Consider the following 27,130-nt stretch of genomic DNA (forward strand, 5'->3'; position numbering starts at 1 on the left):
AATCATACATCGCAGATAATGTCCCAGACACCACCATCACCATTCCTGGGTATGTCCTGTCCTACCAGCAGGACAGACCCAGCAGAGGTGACAGCACAGTGGTAAACAGTTGGGAGTTCCTCTGGGAATCCTCAGCACTGACTCTGGACCCCATGATGTTTCTTGGTACCAGGTGAAACATGGACAAGGAAACTTCCTGCTGATTACCACGTACCATTCAGCATCAGCTGATGATCAGTACTCCTCCATCTTGAACATCACTGAGGGTAGAAATGCTCTGTGTAAGACACTTCAATGTCTATCAGCAAGAGTGGCTCGGTAACACCATCTGCCATGCTTCACCATCCATACACAGAATGTACAGCACAGAAACAGGCCATTCAGCCCACCCAGTCCATGCTGGTGTTTAAGCTCCACTCAAACCTCCTCCAATCTTTTCTCATCTAAATCCACTATCATTACCCTCTGTTCCCCGCTCTCTCATCAGTTTGTCTAACCTTCCCTTTAACCTATCCATACTATTCACTTCAACCACTGTGGGAACGAGTTCCACACTCTCACCCTCTCTGGGTGAAGACATTTCTCCTGAATTCCCAATGGATTTCTTGGTGACTATTTTATATTGACAGCCTCCAGCTTTGTTCTCTCCCACACGGGGAAACATTCTCTTCCTATGCACTCCATAAAGACATCAGTTAGGTCAGCCCCAGCCTCTATTCTGAAGGGAAAAGTCACCCAGCCTGTCGATCCATTCCCGATTTGTAAACCCACACATTTCCGATATTATCCTTGTAAATCTTCTCTGTGCCTCTAGGTCCCTGTTACAACATGGTGCACAGAGCTACACTCAGTGCCCTCAATGTGGTCTGACCAAGGTTCAATATGAACAAAGAGCAAACAACAAAGAACAGTACCACCACAGGAACAGGCCCTTCGGCCCTCCAAGCCTGTGCCGATCATGATGCCCTAACTAAACTAAAAAAACTTCAGTCCTTATTCGGTCCATATGCCTGTATTGCCTCCCTATTAGAACTGAATAGTCTTGTTAGCGACAGATAGCATGGTTTTGTACGTGGGAGATCATGTCTCACTAATTTAATTGAGTTTTTTGAGGAGGTGACAAAAATAATTGATGAGGGAAGGGCTGTGGATGTTGTCTACATGGACTTTCGTGGCAGGCTGGTGCAAAAGGTTAAATCACACGGGATCAGCAGTGAACTAGACAGATGGATTCAGAACTGGTTTGGTCATAGAAGACAGAGGGTAGCGGTGGAAGGGTGTGTTTCTAAATGGAGGTAACCAGTGGTGTTCCACAGGGATCATTGCTGGGACCTCTGGTGTTGGTTATAAATATAAATGACTTGGAAGAAATCGTAGCTGGTCTGATTAGCAAGTTTGTGGATGATACTAAGATTGGCGGAGTTGCGGATAGTGATGAAGATTGTCAGAGAATACAGCAGGATATAGATAGGCTGGAAAATTGGGCGGAGAAATGGCCGATGGAATTTAATCCGGACAAATGCGAGGTGATGCATTTTGCTGGATCCAACTCAGGTGGGAGCTATAAAATAAATGGCAGAACCATCAGGAGCATCGACACACAGAGAGATCTGGGAGCACACAGATCCTTAAAAGTGGCAGCACAGGTGGAAAAGCTGGTGAAGAAAGCGGATGGCATGCTTGCCTTCATCGGCCGGGGCATCGAGTATAAATGTTGGCAAATTATGTTACAGTTATATATAACGTTGGTTAGGCCACATCTGGAATACTGTGTCCAATTCTGCTCACCACACTACCAGAAGAACGTGGAGGCTTTGGAGAGAGAGCAGAAAAGGTTTATCAGGACGTTGCCTGGTATGGAGGGTATTAGCTATGAGGAGAGATTGAATAAACTGGGATTGTTCTCCATGGAAAGACGGAGGCTGAGGGGCGACCAGATAGAAGTTTATAAAATGATGAGAGGTATGGATAGGGTGAACAATTGGAAGCTTTTTCCCAGGGCGGAAATGACAATTACAAGGGGGCACAAGTTCAAGATAAGGGGGGAAAGGTTCAGTGGAGATGGGGGGGGGAAGTTTTTCACACAGAGGGTGGTGGGGGCCTGGAATGCACTGCCACGTGAGGTGGTTGAGGCAGTTACGTTAGCCACATTTAAGACTTATCCAAATAGGCATATGAACAAACGGGGGAATTAGAGGGATATAAGCAGTTGGTCTAGATAGGACAACGTGATTGGCGCAGACTTGGAGGGCGGAAGGGCCTGTTCCTGTGCTGTACTGGTCTTTGTTCTATTCATGTACCCATTCAGTTGCCTCTTGAATGCTGCTAATGTGCCTGCTTCCACCACCTCCTCTGGCAGCGCGTTCCAGGCACCCACCACACTCTGCGTGAAAAACTTCCCCCGCACATCTCACTTAAACTTTCCCCCTCTCATCTTGAACCTGTGACCCCTCGTAATTGACACGTCCACCCTGGGAAAAGCCTCTGACTATCCACCCTGTCTGTGCCACTCTTAATTTTGTAGATCTCTATCAGGTCTCCCCTCAGCCTCCGTCTTTCCAGTGAAAACAATCCTAGTTTATCCAACCTCTCCTCATAGCCAACACCCTCAAGACCAGGCAACAGCCTGGTGAACCTTCTTTGAACTCTCTCCAAAGCTTTCACATCCTTCTGGTAGTGTGGTGACCAGAACTGCAAATACTCCAAATACAACCTAACCAAAGTTCCATGGAGCTGCAATATGATTTCCCAACTCTTGTACTCAATGCTCCGGCTGATGAAGGCAAGCATGCCATGTGCCTTCTTAATCACCTTGGCACCTGTGTTGCCATTTTTAGGGAACTGTGGACCTGCACACCCAGATCCCTCTGTATGTTAATGTTTCTAAGGGTTCTGCCATTTACAGTATAATTCACACCTAAATTTGATCCTCCAAAATGCATCACCCTGCATTTGTCCGGATTAAACTCCATCTGTCATTTCTGTGCCCAAGTCTCCCATCTATCTATATGTTGTTGTATTCTCTAACACCGGTGGCACAGTGGTTAGCACTCCTGCCTCACAGCGCCAGGGACTTGGCTTCGAGTCCCAGCTTGGGTCACTTTCTGTGTGTGGAGTTTGCACATTCTCCCTGTGTCTGTGTGGGTTTCCTCCGGGTGCTCCAGTTTCCTCCCACAGTCCAAAGTTGTGCGGGTTAGATGGATTGGCCGTACTAAATTGCCCCTTCGTGTCAGGGAGACTAGCTAGACTAAATGCATGGCGTTGCGGGGATAGGGCCTGGGTGGGATTGTGGTCGGTGCAGACTCGATGGGTCGAATGGCCTCCTTCTGCACTGTAGAGATTCTATGATTCTATGAATCCCCGACACTATCAGCAACTTCACCCACCTTCGTGTCGCCTGCGTATTACATAACTTCCCTACTTTTCAATGCTGTCCCTCTGGAAATAAAGCCTACAGTTTGATTTGTTTTTTTAAGGCCTTGCTAACCTGTGATGTAAATGATGTTCATTCATACTAACCTGAGCAAGCTGATCCATTTATCTGGTGAGCTGAATGATTCTTCACTAGAACCAACGAACATGCCATGGTGAGATTTGAACCCATGACCCCAGGACATTAGCTAGCACTGCTGGATTACTATCACAGAATTGTTACGGTGCAGAAGGAGGCTATTTGGCCCATCGTGTCTGCAGTGGCTCTCTGAATGGGCATCATGACTTAGTGCCATTCTCCTGCCCTTTCCCCCTTCCTTTCCCCGTATCCCCACACATTGTCTCTGTTCAAATAATCATCTAATTCCCTCTTGAATGCCTCGATTGAACCTGCCTCCACCACACTCCTGGGCAAAGCATTCCAGACCCCAACCACTCGCTGCTTCTTTCGTAAATCACTTTAAATCTGTGCCCTCTCATTCCTGATCCTTTTACAAGCAGGAATAGTTTCTCCCGATCTACTCTGTCCAGCCCTCTCATGATTTTGACCATCTCTATCAAATCTTCTTTTAACCTTCCTCTCTCCAAGGAGAACAGTCCCAACCTCTCCAATCTTGCCTCATAACTGAAGTTTCTCATGCCTGGAACCATTCTTGTAAACCTCTTCTACATTCTCTCCAATGTGTTCACATCCTTCCTATAGTGTGACGCCCAGAACTGTGCACAATATTCCAGCTGAGGTCTAACTAGGGTCTGTATAATTTCAGAATAATCCCCTTGCGCTTGTACTCTATTCCCCTATTAATAAAGCCCAGAACACTATATGCTTTATTAACTGCCCTCTCCACCTGTCCTGCCACCTTCAATGATCTATGCACAGGTACACCCAGATCCCTCTGCTCCTGCACCCCCTTAAGAATTTTACCCCTTCTTTTCTATTGTCTCTTCATGTTCTTCCTACCAAAATGCATCACTTCAGACTTCTCCCCATTGAATTTCATCTGCCACCTATCCGCCCACTCCACCAACTTGTCCCTGTCCTTTTGAAGTTCTACACTGTCCTCCTCACAGTTTACAATACTTCCAAGCTGGTCCAGTGACATTTTCACTAGATCACCATGTACCTCAAAAATGTGGGATAATTGAGGAAAGCAAACATGGGTTCTAAGGGGGAAATCATATTTAACAAATTGCTGGAGTTTTTTGAGGATGTTACAGAAAGGGTCGATGAGGGTAATGCTGTTGATGTGGTGTACAAGGACTTCAATACAATTCCAAACAACAGACTTGTGAGAAAAGTGGAGTTCTCCAGGGGCTGGTGTTGGGACCCTGCTTTTGCCGATATATAACTGACGGTAATGTGTAATGCACTGTGCTGGAGCCATTCAAAAAGGAATTGGATATGTGGATGCAATTTGACCTGCTCACTGGGCCGGTGGTTCAGCGCGGTGAGCTGGGAGGATAGCAGGCGAGGATTCACGGCAGGCACAGATCAGTTTGCTATCCTCCGGCCCTTTTTTGTTGACGGGATCGGCTTTGCACCCAGAAAGAGCGGGAAGCCTTACATGCTCTCGTCCAGCTTCTTCCGGCCTCCCGGAATCCTTCCCCTCACTGGCAGGATGTCATGCCGGTGAGAATCACTATAGGCACCATGTCCTCACCAGGGGGAGCAGCGGCCATTACAGCCCTTGGGCAGTCAGGGGCATGGCCGATCAGTGCCCACCTTGCAACCTGGCAGTGCCTGTTGGGACACAATAAGTGTGCCAGGAGCAGTGCCAAGTGGCTGGGGCCTGAGTGGGGGTGGGGCTATAATGGGGGGGTATGTACGATGATGGCGGTGCTATACAGGGAGGAGCTCTGCAAGGGGGGTGGTCGGTGGGCAAGCTATGCAAGGGAGGGGGGGGGCATGTCGGGGGTCCGCCACGGGACTCATCGGGAGGGTCCTGATGCCACAATGCCGGCGCCTCGTGTTGGTTTGTCTTCATCCAGCAGTAAGGGTCTCCAGTAGCAAGCAATAACAAACAAAAAAAACTTTGTAAAGTAAATCAAAGTAAAGGTTCAATAAAGAAACTTCATTTCACCACCACTTGGGACAGAAATGCTCTCCACAATCCCCAGCTGCTTCCTGTGTATAGCGGGTGGGAAGAGCTCTGCCAGTTCACTCGGAGATCGGGGTGCCTTGTGCATTGGCACCCGGGCACTCTGCAGCAGATTCCCCGGTGTGTTTAGCCCTACTCCCCCCAAGCTGTCAGAATAACTGACCGAGTGTGGGAAGATTGCTGTGCCAAATCCACCCAAAAACCTGGTGTGGAACGGTGGCACAGTGGTTAGCACTGCAGCCTCACAGCGCCAGCGATTCGGGTTCGACTCCAACTGGTCACTGTCTGTGTGGAGTCTGCACGTTCTCCCCGTGTCTGCGTGGGTTTCCTCCGGGTGCTCCGGTTTCCTCCCACATTCTGAAAGATGTGCTGGTTAGGTGCATTGATCCGAACAGGCGCCTGAGTGTGGCGACTAGGGGAATTTCACAGTAACTTCATTGCAGTGTTAATGTAAGCCTAACTAATAAATAAACTTTACTTTATTGTGGGTAGAATTTTCCAGCCATTTACGCCAGGGGGATTCTCCAGTCCCGCTGCAGTGAACAGAGATCTGGCTGAGCACCAAATTCTCCGTTCTCGCTGGTAGCGGCGGCGGGAAGTGAACGGCCAGACAATTCCGGTTTTGGAAAGTTTTTGGGAAAACTTTGCCCCTTATGTGAAAAGGAGACATTTGCAGGGTTATAGGGAAATGCTGGGCATATGACCCCAGGTGAACTGCACCTTCAGAGAGCCAGCATCCACATGACAGGCCAAATGGCCTCTGTAATTCTATCATTCTATCGAATGTGGCAATCGACAAGTCAAATCCAGGGAATCAGTCTTCAAATCTTGCTGAAGATTCACCTGCATCTTACTTCAAAGCATTTTACCCTGGACAAGAGCACATTTTTACCCCAATCCAACGCCGGCATCTCCACGTCAAGAGCACATACTAGGCGATGGCCTAGTAGTATTATCGCTAGACTATTAATCCAGAAACTCAGCTAATGTTCTGGGGTCCCGGGCTCGAATCCCGCCACGGCAGATGGTGGAATTTGAATTCAATAAAAAATATCTGGAATTAAGAATCTACTGATGACCTGAAACCATTGTCGGGAAACCCATGCAGTTCACTGGTATCCTTTAGGGAAGGAAATCTGCAGTCCTTACCTGGTCTGGCCTACATGTGACTCCAGAGCCACAGCAATGTGGTTGACTCTCAACTGCCAGCAGGCAATTAGGGATGGGCAATAAATGCTGGCCCAGCCAGCGACACCCATGTCCCATGAACGAATATAAAAAATAATTGTTGAGGAGTAGCTGGGATTGGTGTATGGAAATCAAGCTGTGGGAATGTCAGACAGCCCATAACAAAGAAACCACTCACCTCCAAGGCCGACATTATTCTTCACTGTATTGAGAATCCCAAGACAGCCAGCGAATGCAGAGTGCTGAGAGAATGGCCCCGCTACCCAACACAGTGACTGCAGCGACTGTGTCAGAATGTGTCTGAGCAGCTCTGATACATTACCTGTTCACTATTGTTAAAGTTTGTGAGGAATACACAGCTCTGGGTCATATCCATCGTAAACAGTTGTGAAAGGATGCAGCTATGTCTGTGACGTATAGTAACCTTCTGTCCATTGACTAAATCAAACACATTATTCATTATCCTCTTTCCAACCTATTTGTCAAGTTGTATAATTCCAGAAATGCTCCACCTAATATTTTAACAATTGTCCACATGACAGTTTACTTCGCAAAGAAAAATTCCAAAGTGAATGGTCAGAATTTTCCAGCCTCACCCCCTCTCCTCCCTTACCCCCCTTCCTCCCTGCACCCCTCCCTTCCCCCTCCCCTCCTCGTCCCCACCACCCCTCCTCCACCTCCCTCCACCTTGTTTCCCCTCTCCCCCCACCCCCATGACTAGTTTTCCCATGGCGAAGGCCATTGGGCGCCGGCTGGATCTTCCAGTCCCACCGGATGGATCTTCCAGTCCCACCAGCTGGATCTTCCAGTCCCGCTGGTCTCTACACATTTGGTATGATTCACCATTCCCACCGCCGGAACAGATGGTAGGGGTGTTCTTCAGTGGAACTGGAAGGTGCCACTGGCAGGAAGGGCCAGAAAATCCCAGCCAGCGACTTTTGATAACTGTATTATAGACACAAAGAATCTTGGTGAGGTTAGTTTCAGATTAGTGTCCTGACTGTGCTGCTGACTGGCATTGAACTGATCCCCATATCCATCACAGTGGAGGCCACACTCACCATCACTCCATTCATGTGAGACTGGGTCAAAGCTGCCGTACAGCTGGCCCATGGTGATAGCTTTGGGATTGATGATGATGTATTGTACTCTGTGTTCATCCATCAGCCCTCTCACTTCCAGCAACTCCAACACGCCAGCCAGCACCTTCAGCGCACATGTCTTACCCCCCAGGGGACTCCCAACCAGCATGAAGCCATGACGTACCAGCATCATTTCATAAATCTGAGGAGAAAAACAATCCAGCTGTTCAGTTCCATTCATCTTGTTTAATAAAGAATGTGAGGATGGAAACATGGTCAACAGGAAAATAATCCCACAAATATTCCACTGACGTAAATAATAAGAGACACAATGAGGCCTATTAGGAACAAAGGTGTTATACACTTCGAGGCACAACGCCAAGCTTGAGTACTTAATGTGTAATTTGTATCGGTATGTACTAGGAAGAGGATGCTGTTTAAATACCAGTCCAAGTGGAATTAGTCGAGGTAATGGATAGGGTGAAGACTGACAGGCCGGAGATACTTGACATCACAAGTTGCTAAAGGAAGTGGCGGTGGACAGAATCTCCAATCGTCCCGAGATAAGAGGAATTTTCAGAAGATTGGGGAATGGGAAAGGGTGTAGGGGCATTCCGAATAACTGGTGAGCTTGACATCGGTGGTGGGTGAGGTTCTAGATACAATAATCAGAAAAAAATCAACAGAAACTCAGAGAGTTTGAGTGAATTAAGGAGAGTCAGCACGGTTTTGTAAAAGGTAGATTGAGCTTGACTAATTTAAGTGAGTTTTTTGTTGAAGTAACAGGGCAGGGTAATGAATGCAGTGGGTGTCCTCTATGGAAGTTACAAAGATGTTTAATAAAGTAACACATTAAAAAGATTCCTTAACAAAACTGAGGAATTGGAGGGTCGGTGTCAGATTGGATTAAGGACAGGAAACAGTGAGTTGTGGTAAGTGGGTCTTTTCAGACAAGGGGACACAAGGACATTGGGACTAAGAATAGCAATAGGTCAAAGAACAAAGAACAATACAGCACAGGAACAGGCCCTTCGGCCCTCCAAGCCTGCACCAATCATGTGTTCCTAACTAGACCATCCATTTGTATCCCTCTATTCCCAGTCTGTTCATGTGGCCATCTAGATAAGTCTTAAATGATCCTAGCGTGTCCGCCTCAACCACCTTGCTTGGTAGTGCATTCCAGGCCCCCACCACCCTCTGTGTCAAATACGTCCCCCACACATCTGTATTGAACCTTGCCTCCTCACCTTGAACTTGTGACCTCTTGTGTTTGTCATTTCTGACCTGGGAAAAAGCTTCCAACTGTTCACCCTATCTATGCCCTTCATAATTTTATAAACTTCTATTAGGTCGCCCCTCAACCTCCGTCTTTCCAGGGAGAACAACCCTAGTTTACTCAATCTCTCCTCATAGCTAATACCCTCCATACCAGGCAACATCCTGGTAAACTTTTTCTGCACTCTCTCCAAAGCCTCCACGTCCTTCTGATAGTGTGGTGACCAGAACTGGATGCAGTATTCCAAATGTGGCCTAACCAACCTTCTATACAGCTGCAACATCATATGCCAACTTTTATACTCTATGCCCCGTCCAATAAAGGCAAGCATGCCATATGCCTTCTTCACCACCTTTTTCACCTGTGCTGCCACCTTTAAGGATCTGTGGACTTGCACACCCAGATCCCTCTGTGTGTCTATACTCCTGGTGGTTCTGCCATTTATTGTATAGCTCCCCCTTACATTAGATCTACCAAAATGCATCACTTCGCATTTATCTGGATTAAATTCCATCTGCCATTTCTCCGCCCAATTTTCCAGCCTATCTATATACTGCTGTATTCTCTGACAATGTTCATCACTATCCGCAATTCCAGCAATCTTTGTGTTGTCCGCAAACTTACTAATCAGACCAGCAACATCTTCTTCCAAATCATTTATATATATCACAAACAGCAGAGGTCCCAGTACAGAGCCCTGCGGAACACCACTAGTCACTGACCTCCAATCAGAAAAAGACCCCTCCACTGCTACCCTCTGTCTTCTATGGCCAAGCCAGTTCTGTACCCATCTAGCTGCCATGAGGGACCTTGTCAAATACTTTACTAAAATCCATGTAGATAACATCCACGTTCCTTCCCTCGTCAATCATTTTTGTCATCTCCTCAAAAAGCTCAACCAAATTTGTGAGCTATGACCTCCCTCATACAAAACCATGTTGTCTATCGTTAATGAGATTATTCAGTTCTAAATGTGTATAGATCCTATCTCTAAGAATCTTCTCCAACAATTTCCCTACCACGGACGTCAAGCTCACTGGCCTATAATTAACCGGGTTATCCTTGCTACCCTTCTTAAATTACGGGACCACATTTGCTATCCTCCAATCCTCTGGGACCTCACCTGTGTCCAATGAAGAAACAAAGATTTCTGTTAGAGGCCCAGCAATTTCATCTCTTGTCTCTCTCAGTATTCTCGGACAGATGCCATCTGGCCCTGGGGATTTGTCTACCTTAATGCTTTCTAAAACACCTAACACTTCCTCCCTTGTAATTGCGATTTGTTCTAAGGGGTCTACACATCCGTCTGAGACACTACCAATCAACGTGTCCCTCTCCTTTGTGAATACTGATGCAAAGTATTCATTTAGGATCTCACCTACTTCCTTGGGTTCGAAGCATAATTCCCCTCCTTTGTATTTGAGAGGTCCGACTCTTTCTCTGACAACCCTCTTGTTCCTAACGTATGTATAAAATGCCTTGGGATTCTCCTTAATCCTGTCTGCCAAGGACATTTTGTGACCCCTTTTTGCCCTTCTAATTCCCTGTTTGAGTTCTTTTCTACTTTACAAAGAACAAAGAACAATACAGCACAGGAACAGGCCCTTTGGCCCTCCAAGCCCGCGCCGCTCCCTGGTCCAAACTAGACCATTCTTTTGTATCCCTCCATTCTCACTCCATTCATATGGCTGTCTACATAAGTCTTAAACGTTCCCAGTGTGTCCGCCTCCACCACCTTGCCTGGCAGCGCATTCCAGGCCCCCACCACCCTCTGTGTAAAATATGTCCGTCTGATATCCGTGTTAAACCTCCCCCCCTTTCACCTTGAACCTATGACCCCTCGTGAACGTCACCACCGACCTGGGAAAAAGCTTCCCACCGTTCACCCTATCTATGCCTTTCATAATTTTATACACCTCTATTAAGTCTCCCCTCAACCTCCGTCTTTCCAGGGAGAACAACCCCAGTTTACCCAATCTCTCCTCATAACTAAGCCCCTCCATACCAGGTAACATCCTGGTAAACCTCCTCTGTACTCTCTCCAAAGCCTCCATGTCCTTCTGGTAGTGTGGCGACCAGAACTGGACGCAGTATTCCAGATGCGGCCGAACCAACGTTCTGTACATCTGCAACATCAGACCCCAACTTTTATACTCTATGCCCCGTCCTATAAAGGCAAGCATGCCATATGCCTTCTTCACCACCTTCTCCACCTGTGACGTCACTTTCAAGGATCTGTGGACTTGCACACCCAGGTCCCTCTGCGTATCTACACCCTTTATGGTTCTGCCATTTATCATATAGCTCCTCGCTACATTATTTCTTCCAAAATGGATCACTTCGCATTTATCAGGATTGAACTCCATCTGCCATTTCTTTGCCCAAATTTCCAGCCTATCTATATCCTTCTGTAGCTTCTGACAATGCTCCTCACTATCTGCAAGTCCTGCCAATTTTGTGTCGTCCGCAAACTTACTGATCACCCCAGTTACACCTTCTTCCAGATCATTTATATAAATCACAAACAGCAGGGGTCCCAATACAGAGCCCTGCGGAACACCACTAGTCACAGGCCTCCAGCCGGAAAAAGACCCTTCCACTACCACCCTCTGTCTTCTGTGACCAAGCCAGTTCTCCACCCATCTAGCCACCTCCCCCTTTATCCCAAGAGCTCCAACCTTTTTCACCAGCCTACCATGAGGGACTTTGTCAAACGCTTTACTAAAGTCCATATAGACGACATCCACGGCCCTTCCCTCGTCAACCATTTTGGTCACTTCTTCAAAAAACTCCACCAGGTTAGTGAGGCATGACCTCCCTCTCACAAAACCATGCTGACTATTGTTAATGAGTTTATTCCTTTCTAAATGCACATACATCCTATCTCTAAGAATCTTCTCCAACAACTTCCCGACCACGGACGTCAAGCTCACCGGCCTATAATTACCCGGGTTATCCTTCCTACCCTTCTTAAATAACGGGACCACATTAGCTATCCTCCAGTCCTCTGGGACCTCACCTGCGTCCAGTGACGAGACAAAGATTTGCGTCAGAGGCCCAGCGATTTCATCTCTCATCTCCCTGAGCAGCCTTGGATAGATTCCATCAGGCCCTGGGGATTTGTCAGTCTTTAAATTCCCTCAAAAACCTAACACTTCCTCCTTTGTAATGGAGATTTTCTCCAACGGTTCAACACTCCCCTCCGAGACACTCCCAGTCAACACATCCCTCTCCTTTGTGAATACCGACGCAAAGTATTCATTTAGGATCTCCCCTACTTCTTTGGGCTCCAAGCATAATTCCCCACTTTTGTCCCTGAGAGGTCCGATTTTTTCCCTGACAACCCTTTTGTTCCTAACGTATGAATAAAATGCCTTGGGATTCTCCTTAATCCTGTCTGCCAAGGACATTTCGTGACCCCTTTTTTCTCTTCTAATTCCCCGTTTGAGCTCTTTCTCTGTATTCCTCCAGTGCTTCATCTGCTTTTAGCTGCCTGGACCTTATGTATGCCTCTTTTTTCTTTTTGATTAGACCCACAATTTCTCTGGTTATCCACGGCTCTCGAATCCTACCTTTCTTATCCTTCCTCTTTACAGGCACATGCCTGTCCTGCAGTCCTATCAACTGCTCCTTAAAAGACTCCCACATGCCAGATGTGAATTTACCCTCGAACAGCCTCTCCCAATCAACAGCCACCAAATCCTGCCTAATCCGGCTGTAGTTAGCCTTCCCCCAATTCAGCACCTTACCCATAGGACAACACTCATCCTTTTCCATGACTATCCAAAAGCTTACAGAATTGTGGTCACTGTTCGCCACATGTTCCCCCCTGAAACTTTGATGACCTGACCGGGCTCATTCCCCAGTACTAGGTCCAGTATAGCCCCCTCTCTAGTCGGACTATCAACATATTGTTCCAAAGAATCCTCCTGTACGCATTTTACAAATTCCTCCCCGTCCGGATCCCCAGTCCTAAGCGATTTCCAGTCTATGTGAGGGAAATTAATGTCTCCCACTACAACAACCCTATTTTTTCTACACCTGTCCAGAATCTCCTTACATATCCGTTCCTCAACTTCCCATGGGCTGTTGGGAGGCCTGTAGTATACCCCCAACATAGTGACTGCGCCCTTCCTGTTTCTGAGCTCTACCCACAGTGTCTCGTTACATGATCCTTCCAAATTGTCCACCCTCTGTACCGCTGTAATATGCTCCCTAACCAGTATTGCTACTCCTCCACCTCTTCTAGCCCCTCCTCTGTCTCGCCTAAAACACTTGTACCCCGGAATATTCAGCTGCCAGTCCTGTCCTTCTTTTAACCAAGTCTCTGTCACTGCAACCACATCCAAGTTCCGCGCATGCGTTAAGGCTCTAAGTTCATCTGTCTTGCCCGTTATGCTCCTTGCATTGAAGCAGATGCACTCCAGGCCTCCAGCCCACTGAGTTCATCCTCCCCCAGATTGCTCTTCCTCTTAGGTAGTCTTGTCTTGGCCCCATGCTCGTCCCCAGTTTCTACGCTTGCTGACCTATTATTCTGATTCCCACCCCCCTGCCACATTAGTTTAAACCCACCCGAACCACACAAGCAAAACTCCCAGCCAGGATAATGGTGCCCCTCCAGTTCAGGTGTAACCCGTCCTTCTTGTACAGGTCCCATCCTCCCTGGAAGACTTCCCAGTGATCCACGAATCTGAAACCCTCCCTCCTGCACCAGTTCTTTAGCCACGTGTTCAGCTGCACAATCTCCCTGTTCCTAGCCTCACTAGCACGTGGCACGGGGAGTAATCCAGAGATTGCTATCTGAGAGGTCCTGCTTTTTAGCCTTCTACCTAACTCCCTAAATTGCTCTTGCAGGACTCCCCTGCTCTTTCTGCCTACGTCATTTGTACCAATGTGGACAATGACGTCTGGCTGATTACCCTCCCTTTTTAGGATGCTTTCTACCCGCTCAGAGACATCCAGGACCCTGGCACCAGCGAGGCAGACTACCATCCTGGAGTCTCTTTCGCGCCCACAGAACCGCCTGTCTGTGCCTCTAACTATTGAGTCCCCCACTACTATTGCTCTCCCATTCTCCCCCTTTTCCTTCTGAGCCACAGAGCCCGACTCCATGCCAGAGACCTGGTCACAGTGGCTTACTGTCATCCCCGCCCCCCACCACAGTATCCAAAACGGTATACTTATTTTGGATGGGAACAACCACAGGGGATCCCTGCACTGACTGCTTCCTCCCCTCCCCGCTCCTGACTGTCACCCAGCTAGCTTCGTTTTTAGGTGTTACCACTTCCCGATAACTGCTATCTATCACCCCCTCTGCCTCCCGAACGATCCGAAGTTCATCCAGTTCCAGCTCCAATTCCCTAAGGCGGTCTGTGAGGAGCTGGAGCTGGGTGCACCTCCCATTTGAGTAGATCTGATTGTGGCTTTAACACCACTTTTCTGTCCACCTCCCCATTACCCCTGACACTTTTGTAGATCAACAACCTAACTCAGCCTTGAATCTGTTCAATGACCCAGCCTCCACTGCACTCTGGGAAGAGAATTGCACAGATTAACGACCCTCTGAGAGAAATAAAAATCTCCCTATCTCTGTCTTAAATGAAAGACTGGGCGGCACGGTAGCACAGTGGTTAGCACGGTAGCACAGTGGTTAGCACTGCTGCTTCACAGCTCCAGGGTCCCGGGTTCGATTCCCGGCTCGGGTCACTGTCTGTGTGGAGTTTGCACATTCTCCTCGTGTCTGCGTGGGTTTCCTCCGGGTGCTCCGGTTTCCTCCCACAGTCCAAAGATGTGCGGGTTAGGTTGATTGGCCAGGTTAAAAATTGCCCCTTAGAGTCCTGGGATGTGTAGGTTAGAGGGATTAGCGGGTAGATATGTGGGGGTAGGGCCTGGGTGGGATTGTGGTCGGTGCAGACTCGATGGGCCGAATGGCCTCCTTCTGCACTGTGGGGTTTCTATGATGATGATGTAATTTTCACGTTGTGGGATTCTAGACTTCCCCACATGCGGAAGCATCCTCCCAGCGTCCACCTTGACACGACTCCTCACCACCGGATATGTTTCAATAAGATCACCTCTTATTCTTTTAAACTCCAATGGATACAAACCAAACCTGTTCAGCCTTTGCTCATAAGGTAACCTCCTTCGTCCCAGGAATCATATGGGTCAACCTTCTTTGAACTGCTTCCAGTGCAGTTATATCCTCTGTTAAGTAAGGAGACCAAATCTATATGCTGCACTCCAGATGTGGTCTCATCAAAGCCCTGTACAACTATCGCAACATTTCCCTATTTTTATATTCCATTCCTCTTGCAATAAACACCAACATTCCATTTGCCTTCTAAATCACTTGCTGTACCTGCAAACTAGCTTTTCCTGATTCCTTTACTAAGACACTCAGATCCCTCTGTGTCTCAGAGTGCTGCAATGTCCCTCAATTTAAATAGTATACTGCCTAATATCCTCCTGCCAAAGTCAACAGCTTCATACTTTCCCACATTATACTCCATCTGCCAATTTTGCCCACTCCTAATTCCTTTGTAAGTTCTTTATGTGCTTTTTGCAACTTACTTTCCCACTTACTTTTGTGCCATCAGCAAATTTAGCAACCACAGAGTTTGTCTTTTCATCCGGGTAATTTATATAAATTGTAAATAGTCGAGGCCCTAGCACTGACCCCTGTGGCACTCTGCTTATTACAGCTTGTCAACTCCAAAATATCTCTGCTTCCTGTCAGCTAACCAATCCTCTGTACATGCTAATATGTTACCCCGACACCATGAGTTCTTACTTTGTGGAGTAGCCTTTGATACTGCACTTTGTCATCACATCTACAGATTCCCCTTTATCCTGTTGCCTGTTACTTCCTCAAAGAATTATTGATAAATTAATGAAACATGATTTCTCTTTCACAAAATCATATTGATCATGTTTTGATTTTCCAAATGTCCTGTTATTACCTCATCAATAATGGATTCTAGTATTTTCCCAATGACAGGCATTGGACTAACTTGTCTATATTTTCCCAGCTTCTGTCTCCCTCCTCCTTTTGAAAGAGATGTTATATTAGCGATTCTCCAATCCACTGGGAATTTTCCAGAATCTGGGGAATTTTGGAAAATCACAGCCAATTCATCTACTATCCCCACAGCTACTTCTTTTATGACCCTAGGATGCAGGCCGTCTGGTCCAGGGGCCGAGTGCTGGTAAATGGGATTAGGTAGATAGGTTAGGTGTTTCTCACGAGTCGGTGCAGACTGGATGGGCTGAAGAGCCTCTTCTTCATTGTGTGATTCTGTTACTTGTCAAACTAGTTTCCCAATATATTTTATCTCATGATTATGATTGTTTTAAGTTCCTCCTTTCCTTTAACCTCCTGATTTTCACATATTCTTGGTATCTTTGTGTCTTCTACAGTGAAGAAGTCCAATGCTTCCACCATTTTGTGATTCCCTTTATTACTTTCCCAGTCTCACTCTCTAAGGGACCAATCAGAGTTTAGTTACTCTTCTTTTAAAATACTTTAGAAATTCTTACCATCTTTTTATATATTTTGAGCTAGCTTTCTCACATACTCTAATTTCTGCTTCTTTAGTACTTGTTTAGTCATTCTTTTCTGAATTCTAAAATCTGTCCAATATTCTACCAAATCTTCACAGCATTGGGCATTTTTTCTTTCAATTTGTTACTATCTTTAACTCATTCTGTTAACCAGCGATACTTAATCTTTCTTATAGAGTCTTTTTTCCTCAATGGAATAGATCGTTGCTGAGAGTTGTGTAATATCTCCTTAAATGTCTGCTATTGTTTCTCTATTGTCCTACCTTTTAACCTATTTTCCCAGTTTACATTAGCCAACTCTGTCCTCATACTGTTATAATAGTCTTTACTGAAGCTTAAGTCATTAGTCTTAGACCCACACTCACATGTGAAAATGTACTATGTTATGATTATTATTGTCTAGAGGTTCCTTTGTTTTGAGATCACTTAATAATTCTGTCTTGGTGTGCAATACTAGCTCTAAAGTAGCCTGCTCCTAGGTTGATACTGTGGTGAACCATTGTTGGTTCCCACTAGGTAGTGCTGAGCCAGGGTCTGGCCAGTACTATGAGTCTGTATATATGTTACTGTTGGGGTTAGGGTTGGGCTGTTCTACCTGTTAATATAGTTGTTATGGTACACCCCAGTCGGCTCCGCCTCCTGGGAGAGGAATTGTGGTGAACCATCGTTGGTTCCCACTGGATAGTACTGAGCCAGGGTCTGGCCAGTACTACAAGGATGTACATATGTTACTGTTGGGTTGTGCGACTTGTTGCTGTTGGGGTTAGGGTGGGGTTGTTACACCTTTGTACTGTAGTGTTGTGGTACATCCCAGTCGGGCTCCGCCTCCTGGGAGAGGTATAAAAGTTCCTGCTCTGGCTGGGACCCCTCAGTCTGGGATCGTGTATATAATTATTGGATGCTTCATTACAGTAAATAAAAGCCTTTATTTCCCGAGCATCTAGCCTCGTGTTTGATAACGCCGATCAATTTTAATTACTGTTGTTAAACTCTTGTCAAAAAAAAAAGAGAGTATGGAGCAGATCCTGAGGCCGGAACGCCTTACACTAGATCCACGTGCGGTGGGTGCCTCTAACACCTTCGACCACTGGCTGAAGTGCTTCGAAGACTACCTGGCAGCCTCCGCAGCGGTCACCACAGATGATGACAGACTCCGGGTCCTCCATGCGAGGGTAAGCGACACTGTCTACCTCGCGATCCGTGCGGCCACCGATTATACAAAGGCCCTCGAGCTTCTGAAGAAGCGTTATATCAAACCGCCCAATGAAATACACGCTCGTTACCTCTTAGCCACTTGACGACGGCAGTCTGGCGAAACGATGGAGGAATATGCGAACGAGCTCCTACAGCTAGCCAGGGGCTGTAACTGCAAAGCTGTGTCGGCTGAGCAGGGCATGAACGACCTCGCCCGAGATGCGTTTGTGGCGGGAGTCGGATCGTCGTACATTCGACTTAAACTATTGGAGAAAGGTAACCTTGACCTTACCCAGGCAATCGAGCTAGCAGAGATGCTGGAGACGGCCTCCAAATGCTTAGTATTGTATCCGGAAGACCACGTGGAGACAACGTGGCAGGAACAGTCGCCAATCCCTCCTCGTCCCTCGGGTTCGAAATGCTGCGTAATGGCGTGCTCACACTCGGGCCAGACGACGGCAGCAGCTCCGGGCGGCCCGCGTTGTTACTTCTGTGAGAGAGCGAAGCATACTCGGCAACGGTGTCCCGCTAAGGCTGTGTTGTGCTCCGCCTACGGTAAGAAAGGGCACTATTCGAAAGTGTGCCGATCTAAATCTAGGAACGGCAGTGCGGCCTGCGATTCTTCAGAGCTCGGCTCTTCGTCGTCGAAATCATCGAGGGGTTCGTCCACGTGTGAGGCCAGGACGACGCCATTACGGTCGACGGAGTCGGAGGTGTGTGACCACCAGGGGTCGCTGAGTTTGGCGCCATCACCCACGTGCGACTTATGGGAGCAGCCATGTTGGTCAGCACCGACCGCGAATGACCAGCAGGGGTCCTCCTCGTTGATTTCAGCTGCCTGCAGTGGCGCTCAGGAACCAACGGTGGCGTCGATCATCCTGGATCAGGCCAAGCCTCGTAGACTTGACAAATCTATGATGAATATCCAGGTAAATAACCACGTGATTTATTGTCTGTTTGACAGCGGGAGCACTGAGAGCTTTATCCACCCAGACACTGTGAAGCGGGGTGGACTCCGGATTCAACCTGCCAAACAGACAATCTCTATGGCATCGAGGACCCGGTCTGTCACCGTGCTAGGGAGTTGCGTAGTAACTTTGACGGTGCAAGGCACAGTTTACGAGCATTTCAAGCTCCTCGTGTTGCCGTACCTTTGCGCACCAATACTTCTCGGACTAAACTTCATGGTCCACTTGAGGAGTGTAAACCTACAGTACGGTGGGCCACTCCCTTCACTGGCAGTGGGAGAACAGCAGCGGCCTCCAAATTGCCCAACGCGCCCCGCCTGTAGCCTCTTGACGCTGAAGATCACCACACTCTCCCTGTTCCAGAATCTTGTGCCAGGCTGCAAGCCCATCACGACTAAAAGTAGGCGTTACAGCGCTGAGGATCGGATCTTCATTCGATCTGAGGTTCAACGGCTCCTCAAAGAAAGGATCATACAACCCAGCGCTAGTCCGTGGAGGGCGCAGGTCGTGGTGGTCAAGAGCGGGAACAAACCCCGGATGGTCATTGACTATAGTCAGACCATTAATCGATACACGCAGCTGGATGCGTATCCTCTCCCGCGCATATCTGATACGGTCAATCAGATTGCGCAGTACCGGGTGTTCTCCACCATAGACCTCAAGTCTGCCTACCACCAACTCCCCATTCGCCCAGAGGACCGACAATACACGGCTTTTGAGGCGGATGGTCGCTTGTATCACTTTCTCAGGGTTCCCTTTGGTGTCACCAATGGGGTCTCGGTCTTCCAGCGTGCTATGGACCGAATGGTGGACCAGAACGGGCTGTGGGCTACCTTCCCGTACCTGAATAATGTCACCATCTGCGGCCATGACCAGCAGGACCACGACACGAATCTCCTGAATTTCCTACGCATTGCATCTCGCCTGAACCTGACCTACAACAGGGAGAAGTGTGTGTTTCGTACGCGCCGTTTCGCCATCCTAGGATACGTGGTGGAAAACGGGGTTATTGGCCCTGATCCAGACCGTATGCGCCCCCTTTCTGAACTTCCCTCGCCTGCTAGTGCAAAAGCACTGAGAAGATGCTTAGGCTTCTTCTCTTATTATGCGCAGTGGGTTCCCAATTACGCGGACAAAGCCCGTCCGCTCATTAAGTCCACGACTTTTCCCCTAACGCCAGAGGCCCGGTTGGCCTTCGATAAATTAAAAGCCGACATCGCGAAAGCCACGATGCACGCTGTTGACGAGTCCATCCCCTTTCAGGTGGAGAGCGATGCATCTGATTTCGCCCTGGCCGCCACACTTAACCAGGCGGGCAGGCCCGTCGCCTTTTTTTCCCGCACCCTCCAAGGCCCCGAAATCCGGCATTCAGCGGTGGAAAAGGAGGCCCAGGCCATTGTGGAGGCCGTCAGGCACTGGCGCCATTACTTGGCGGGAAAACGGTTCACCCTGATCACGGACCAGCGGTCCGTGGCGTTCATGTTTAATAACACGCAGAGGGGCAAGATCAAGAATGACAAGATCTTGCGGTGGAGAATCGAACTCTCCACCTATAACTACGACATCATGTACCGTCCAGGGAAACTCAATGAGCCCTCGGATGCCCTCTCGCGTGGAACATGCGCCAGTATACAGGAGGACCGTTTGCAGGCTCTCCATAATGACCAATGCCATCCTGGAGTCACTCGGCTCTACCACTTTATAAAAGCCCGCAACCTGCCCTACTCGGTGGAGGACGTCAGGTCCGTAACAAGAAGCTGTTGGGTTTGCGCGGAATGCAAACCGCACTTTTACCGACCTGACCGGGCACATTTAGTCAAGGCCACTCGTCCCTTCGAGAGACTGAGTGTCGATTTTAAGGGCCCCCTTCCCTCAACAGATCGGAATGTGTACTTCCTCAATATCATTGACGAGTACTCTAGATTCCCTTTTGTTGTTCCCTGCTCTGATACATCCGCTGCCACGGTGATCAAGGCATTCCGTGATCTCTTTACCCTGTTCGGGTACCCCGGCTACATCCATAGCGACAGGGGCTCGTCGTTCATGAGCGATGACTTGAGGCAATTCCTGCTCTCATACGGGATTGCCTCTAGTAGGACCACGAGCTACAACCCTAGGGGTAACGGACAGGTGGAACGTGAGAATGCTACAGTCTGGAAGGCTGTCTTACTGGCGTTGAAGTCAAAAAGTCTTCCAGTCTCCCGTTGGCAAGAGGTACTCCCTGATGCGCTCCATTCTATTCGCTCCCTCCTGTGTACGGCAACCAATGCTACTCCCCATGAGAGGCTGTTTTCATTCCCTCGGATGTCTTCCTTGGGGACCTCATTACCGTCTTGGTTGACGTACTCAGGACCCGTCCTTCTGCGGCGACATGTAAGGGCCCGCAAGTCCGACCCGTTGGTCGAACAGGTCCATCTCCTCCATGCCAACCCTCAGTATGCCTATGTGGCATACCCTGACGGGCGAGAGGACACGGTCTCGATCCGAGACCTGGCGCCAGCAGGGGACGTAGCAACCCCTGTCACTCCCATACCCCCTGTTACAAACCCCTTAACTCTTGTTTCTCCCCCGGACACGGCGCGGGCAGCATCGGGACCATTGCTTAACCCTTTTACTCCCGTGGACAGCTTGCCTGAGTCCAGAGGATGGTCGCCTCCGTCACCTCAGGGTCAACCGGTCTGTGAGTCCGTGGAAGAACAGCTGGACGCCGCCTTGGGGAGAATGCCACCGCAAGTGCCTACTCCGGTGTCGCCGCCGGTATTGAGGAGGTCACAACGACGGTGCTGTCCCCCTGACCGTCTGAACTTATAGACTGATGACACTTTAGAACATAGAACATAGAAAGCCACAGCACAAACAGGCCCTTCGGCCCACAAGTTGCGCTGATCATATCCCTACCTCTAGGCCTATCTATAGCCCTCAATCCCATTAAATCCCATGTACTCATCCAGAAGTCTCTTAAAAGACCCCAACGAGTTTGCCTCCACCACCACCGACGTCAGCCGATTCCACTCACCCACCACCCTCTGAGTTAAAAACTTACCCCTGACATCTCCTCTGTTCTGTTTTTTGTACCCCGCCGGCCTTTGTTCTCAAAGGAGGGGTGAATGTGGTGAACCATCGTTGGTTCCCACTGGATAGTGCTGAGCCAGGGTCTGGCCAGTACTACAAGGATGTACATATGTTACTGTTGGGTTGTGCTACTTGTTGCTGTTGGGGTTAGGGTGGGGTTGCTACACCTTTGTATTGTAGTGTTGTGGTACATCCCAGTCGGGCTCCACCTCCTGGGAGAGGTATAAAAGTCCCTGCTCTGGCTGGGACCCCTCAGTCTGGGATCGTGTATATAATTATTGGCTGCTTCATTACAGTAAATAAAAGCCTTTATTTCCCGAGCATCTAGCCTCGTGTTTGATAACGCGCATCAGGTATAAAGGTCACTGCTCTGCCTGGTGACCCTTTAGTCTGGGATCGTGTACTGTATATGGTAGCTCTGTTATTGTTGGCAATAAAAGCCTTTATTTCCCGAGTACATCACGCCTCTCGTGTGTTATATCGCGCATCAATTTTATTGCCAACAAGTAAATTCTTTTTTTTTGTGAAAAAAAAAGCGACAAAGAAAACATGGAGCAAATGCTTAAACCCGAACGGCTTACGTTGGACCCACGTGCAGCGGGCGCATCGAACACTTTCGACCACTGGTTGAAGTGTTTCCAGGATTACCTCGATGCCTCCACAGCGGTCACCGACGACGCCGACAGACTCCGGGTCCTCCACGCGAGGGTAAGCGACGCTGTATACCTAGTGATCCGTGGGGCCACCGACTACAAAGGGCCCTCGAGCTTCTCAAGAAGCGATACAACAAACCGCCGAATGTGATGCATGCTTGATACCTTCTAGCCACTCAACGGCGGCAGCCCGGTGAAACGACGGAACAGTACGCGTGCGAGCTTCAACAGCTAGCCAGAGCCTGCAACTGCAAGGCAGTGTCGGCAGACCAGTACATGAACGACCTAGCCTGAGATGCGTTCGTGGCGGGAATCGGCTCGTCGTACATCCGCCTTTGGCTGTTGGAGCAAGATAACCTCGATCTCACTAAATCCATAGAGTTAGCTGACGCTCTAGAAACGGCCTCCAAAGGTCTGGCGATGTACCCCGACGACCACGTGGAGACAGCGTGGCAGGGCCAGTCACAGACCCCACTTCACTCAGCGGGTCCGAAAAACTGTGCGATTGTGTTCCCAGCCTCGGACCTGACAACGGCAGCAGCTCCAGGTGGCCCGCGGTGTTACTTCTGTGGGGGGGTGAAACACCCTCGGCAGCGATGTCCAGCTAAAGCGGTGTTGTGCTCCGCCTGCGGCAAGAAGGGGCACTATTCCAAGGTATGCCGGTCCAAACTTCCATCCAAAAACAGCAGTGCGGCGTGTGACTCCCCGGAGCCGGCCTCCTTGTCTTCTGCATCTTCAAGGTCTTCTGCCACGTGCGATTCCAGGACGTCGCCATTCCGAATGATGGAGTCGCAAGACGCGTGCGACCTGCAGGGGCCGCAGGGTTTGGCGCCATCGTCCACGTGCGACCGATGGGGGCAGCCATGTTGGTCGGCACCGACCGCGAATGACTAGCAGGGGTCGTCATCAACCATCTCGGCTGCCTGCAGTTGCACCCATGAACCAACGGTGGCGTCGATCATCCTGGACCAGGCCAAGCCTCACAGACTCGACAAGTCCATGATGGACATACAGGTAAACAAACGCCCGATTTATTGTTTGTTTGACAGCGAGAGCACGGAGAGCTTCATTCATCCAGACACCGTGAAGCGGTGTGGTCTCCAGATTCGGACTGTCAAGCAGACAATTTCGATGGCGTCAAGGTCCCGGTCTGTCACCGTGCTAGGGAGTTGCGTGGTCAATCTGACGGTGCAGGACACAGTCTATGAGAACTTCAAGCTCCTTGTGTTACCGCACCTTTGCGCGCCAATACTCCTAGGACTAGATTTTATGGTCCACTTGAAGAGTGTAACCCTGCAGTACGGTGGGCCACTCCCTCCGCTTTCAGTGGGAGACCCGCAGCCTCTAAATTGCCCAACGCGCTCCACATGTAGTCTCTCAACACTTAGGATTACCACACCCTCCCTATTCCAGAATCTCGTGCCAGGCTGCAAGCCCTTCGCAACAAAGAGCAGGCGTTACAGCGCTGAAGATTGGATCTTCATTCGATCTGAAGTTCAGCGGCTCCTCAAGGAAGGGATCATCCAACCTAGCACTAGTCCTTGGAGAGCGCAAGTCGTGGTGGTTAAGAATGGGAACAAACCCCGGATGGTCATAGACTATAGTCAGACCATTAACAGATACACGCAGCTGGATGCGTATCCCCTCCCGCACATATCTGACATGGTCAACCAGATTGCGCAGTACCGGGTGTTCTCCACCATCGACTTAAAACCTGCTTACCACCAGCTCCCCATTCGCCCAGAGGACCGACAATACACGGCCTTTGAGGCGGATGGTCACCTGTACCATTTTTTAAGGGTTCCTTTTGGTGTCACGAATGGGGTCTCGGTCTTCCAGCGTGCTATGGACCGAATAGTGGACCAGAACGGACTGCGGGCTACCTTCCCGTACCTGGATAACGTCACCATCTGCGGCCATGACCAGCAGGACCACGATGCCAACCTTCTTAGATTCTTACGCACTGCATCTCGCCTGAATCTGACCTACAACAGGGAGAAGTGTGTATTCCGCACGCGCCGCCTAGCTATCCTCGGATACGTGGTGGAAAACGGGGTCCTTGGCCCTGATCCAGACCGTATGCGTCCTCTCCTCGAACTTCCCCTGCCCACTAGCGTCAAAGCACTGAGAAGATGCTTAGGTTTCTTCTCATACTACGCACAGTGGGTTCCCAATTACGCGGACAAAGCCCGTCCGCTCATCAAGTCTACCTCTTTTCCCCTAGCAACAGAGGCTCGCTTAGCCTTTGCAAGAATAAAAGCCGACATCGCGAAAGCCACGATGCACGCTATCGATGAGTCCATCCCCTTCCAGGTGGAGAGTGATGCATCTGATTTCGCCCTGGCCGCCACACTTACCCAGGCGGGCAGGCCCGTTACCTTTTTCTCTCGCACCCTCCAAGGCCCTGAAATTCGACATTCGGCGGTGGAAAAGGAGGCCCAGGCCATTGTGGAGGCTGTTCGGCATTGGCGCCATTACTTGGCCGGAAAACGGTTCACTCTGCTCACGGACCAGCGGTCCGTGGCGTTCATGTTCAACAACACGTTATGGGGTAAGATCAAGAGTGATAAGATCTTGAGGTGGAGAATCGAACTCTCCACCTACAATTATGATATCATGTATCGTCCAGGGAAGCTCAACGAGCCCTCGGATGCCCTGTCGCGTGGAACATGTGCTAGAATGCAGGAGAATCGATTGCAGGCTCTCCACAATGACCTCTGCCATCCGGGGGTCACTCGGCTCTTCCACTTCATAAAAGCCCGGAATCTACCCTACGCGGTGGAGGATGTCAGGTCCATAACCAGAAGCTGCCGGGTATGCGCGGAATGCAAACCGCACTTCTACCGACCTGACAGGGCACAACTCGTTAAGGCCACTCGTCCCTTCGAAAAACTGAGTGTGGACTTTAAGGGCCCCCTTCCCTCGACAGATCGGAACGTGTACTTCCTCAATGTGGTTGATGAGTACTCACGATTCCCTTTTGTCATTCCCTGTTCTGATATGACCGCTGCCACGGTTATCAAGGCATTTCGTGATCTTTTCACCCTGTTCGGTTACCCCTGTTATATCCACAGCGATAGGGGCTCGTCGTTCATGAGCGATGACTTGAGGCAATACCAGCTCTCATATGGGATTGCCTCTAGTAGAACCACGAGCTACAACCCAAGGGGTAACGGACAGGTTGAACGAGAGAATGCTACAGTCTGGAAGGCTGTCTTACTGGCGTTGAGGTCGAAAGGTCTTCCAGTCTCCCGTTGGCAAGAGGTGCTCCCTGATGCGCTCCACTCCATACGCTCACTCCTGTGTACGGCAACCAACGCTACTCCTCATGAGAGAATGTTTTCATTCCCTAGGAAGTCTTCCTCTGGGACCTCATTACCGTCTTGGTTGACGTACTCAGGACCTGTCCTCCTGCGGCGACATGTTAGGACCCGCAAGTCTGACCCTTTGGTTGAACAGGTCCATCTCCTCCACGCCAACCCTCAGTATGCCTACGTGGCATATCCTGACGGGCGAGAGGACACGGTCTCGATTCGAGATCTGGCGCCAGCAGGGGGCTTGGAAACCCCTGTCGCTCCCACACCTCCTGTTAGGGACCTCCCAACCATTATCTCCCCTCCTGACACGGCGCGGGCAGTATCGGGACCACCACTTAACCCTCTTACTCCCGTGTACAGCTTGCCTGAGTCCAGGAGATGGTTGCCACTTCAAGGCGTGCCCGAGTTCAGCGGATTGTCACCACCTCGGGGTCTACCGGCCCATGAGGCACTGGAGGAGTCGCTGGACACCGCCTTGGAGAGAACGTCACCGCGATTGCCTGAACCGGTGTCATCGCCGGTGTTGAGGAGGTCACAGCGACGGTGCGGTCCCCCAGACCGCTTGAACTTATAGACAAATGAACAATTGTTCTGTGTTTTGTACCCCGCCGGCCTTTGTTTTCAAAGGAGGGGTGAATGTGGTGAACCATTGTTGGTTCCCACTAGGTAGTGCTGAGCCATGGTCTGGCCAGTACTATGAGTCTGTATATATGTTACTGTTGGGGTTAGGGTTGGGCTGTTCTACCTGTTAATATAGTTGTTATGGTACACTCCAGTCGGCTCCTGGGAGAGGTATAAAGGTCACTGCTCTGCCTGGTGACCCTTTAGTCTGGGATCGTGTACTGTATATGGTAGCTCTGTTATTGTTGGCAATAAAAGCCTTTATTTCCCGAGTACATCACGCCTCTCGTGTGTTATATCGCGCATCAGACACTAGGATGTACTGTTTTAGGAAATTGTCCTAAATTCATGCTATGAGCTAATCTCCCAGGTTACCTTTGCCAATCTATGGGAAGATTAAAGTTACATAGAAACATAGAAACCCTACAGTGCAGAAGGAGGCCATTCAGCCCATCGAGTCTGCACCGACCACAATCCCACCCAGGCCCTACCCCCACATATTTTACCCGCTAATCCCTCTAACCTACACATCCCAGGACTCTAAGGGACAATTTTTACCCTGGCCAATCAACCTAACCCGCACATCTTTGGACTGTGGGAGGAAACCGGAGCACCAGGAGGAAACCCACGCAGACACGAGGAGAATGTGCAAACTCCACACAGACAGT

General features: G+C 49.3%; 1 protein-coding gene across 1 annotated transcript in view; it reads right to left on the bottom strand.

The window, feature by feature from the left end:
• LOC144507660 (dynein axonemal heavy chain 3-like) overlaps positions 1-27,130 on the bottom strand; it is a 459,789-nt gene that overhangs the window by 210,677 nt on the left and 221,982 nt on the right. The window contains exon 21 of the mRNA XM_078234817.1: positions 7,781-8,003. Coding sequence (XP_078090943.1) covers positions 7,781-8,003 — 223 coding nt within the window. The remainder of the gene's footprint in view (positions 1-7,780; positions 8,004-27,130) is intronic.

Source organism: Mustelus asterias, chromosome 19 (assembly GCF_964213995.1).
Source record: "Mustelus asterias chromosome 19, sMusAst1.hap1.1, whole genome shotgun sequence".
NCBI classification, from domain to species: domain Eukaryota; kingdom Metazoa; phylum Chordata; class Chondrichthyes; order Carcharhiniformes; family Triakidae; genus Mustelus; species Mustelus asterias.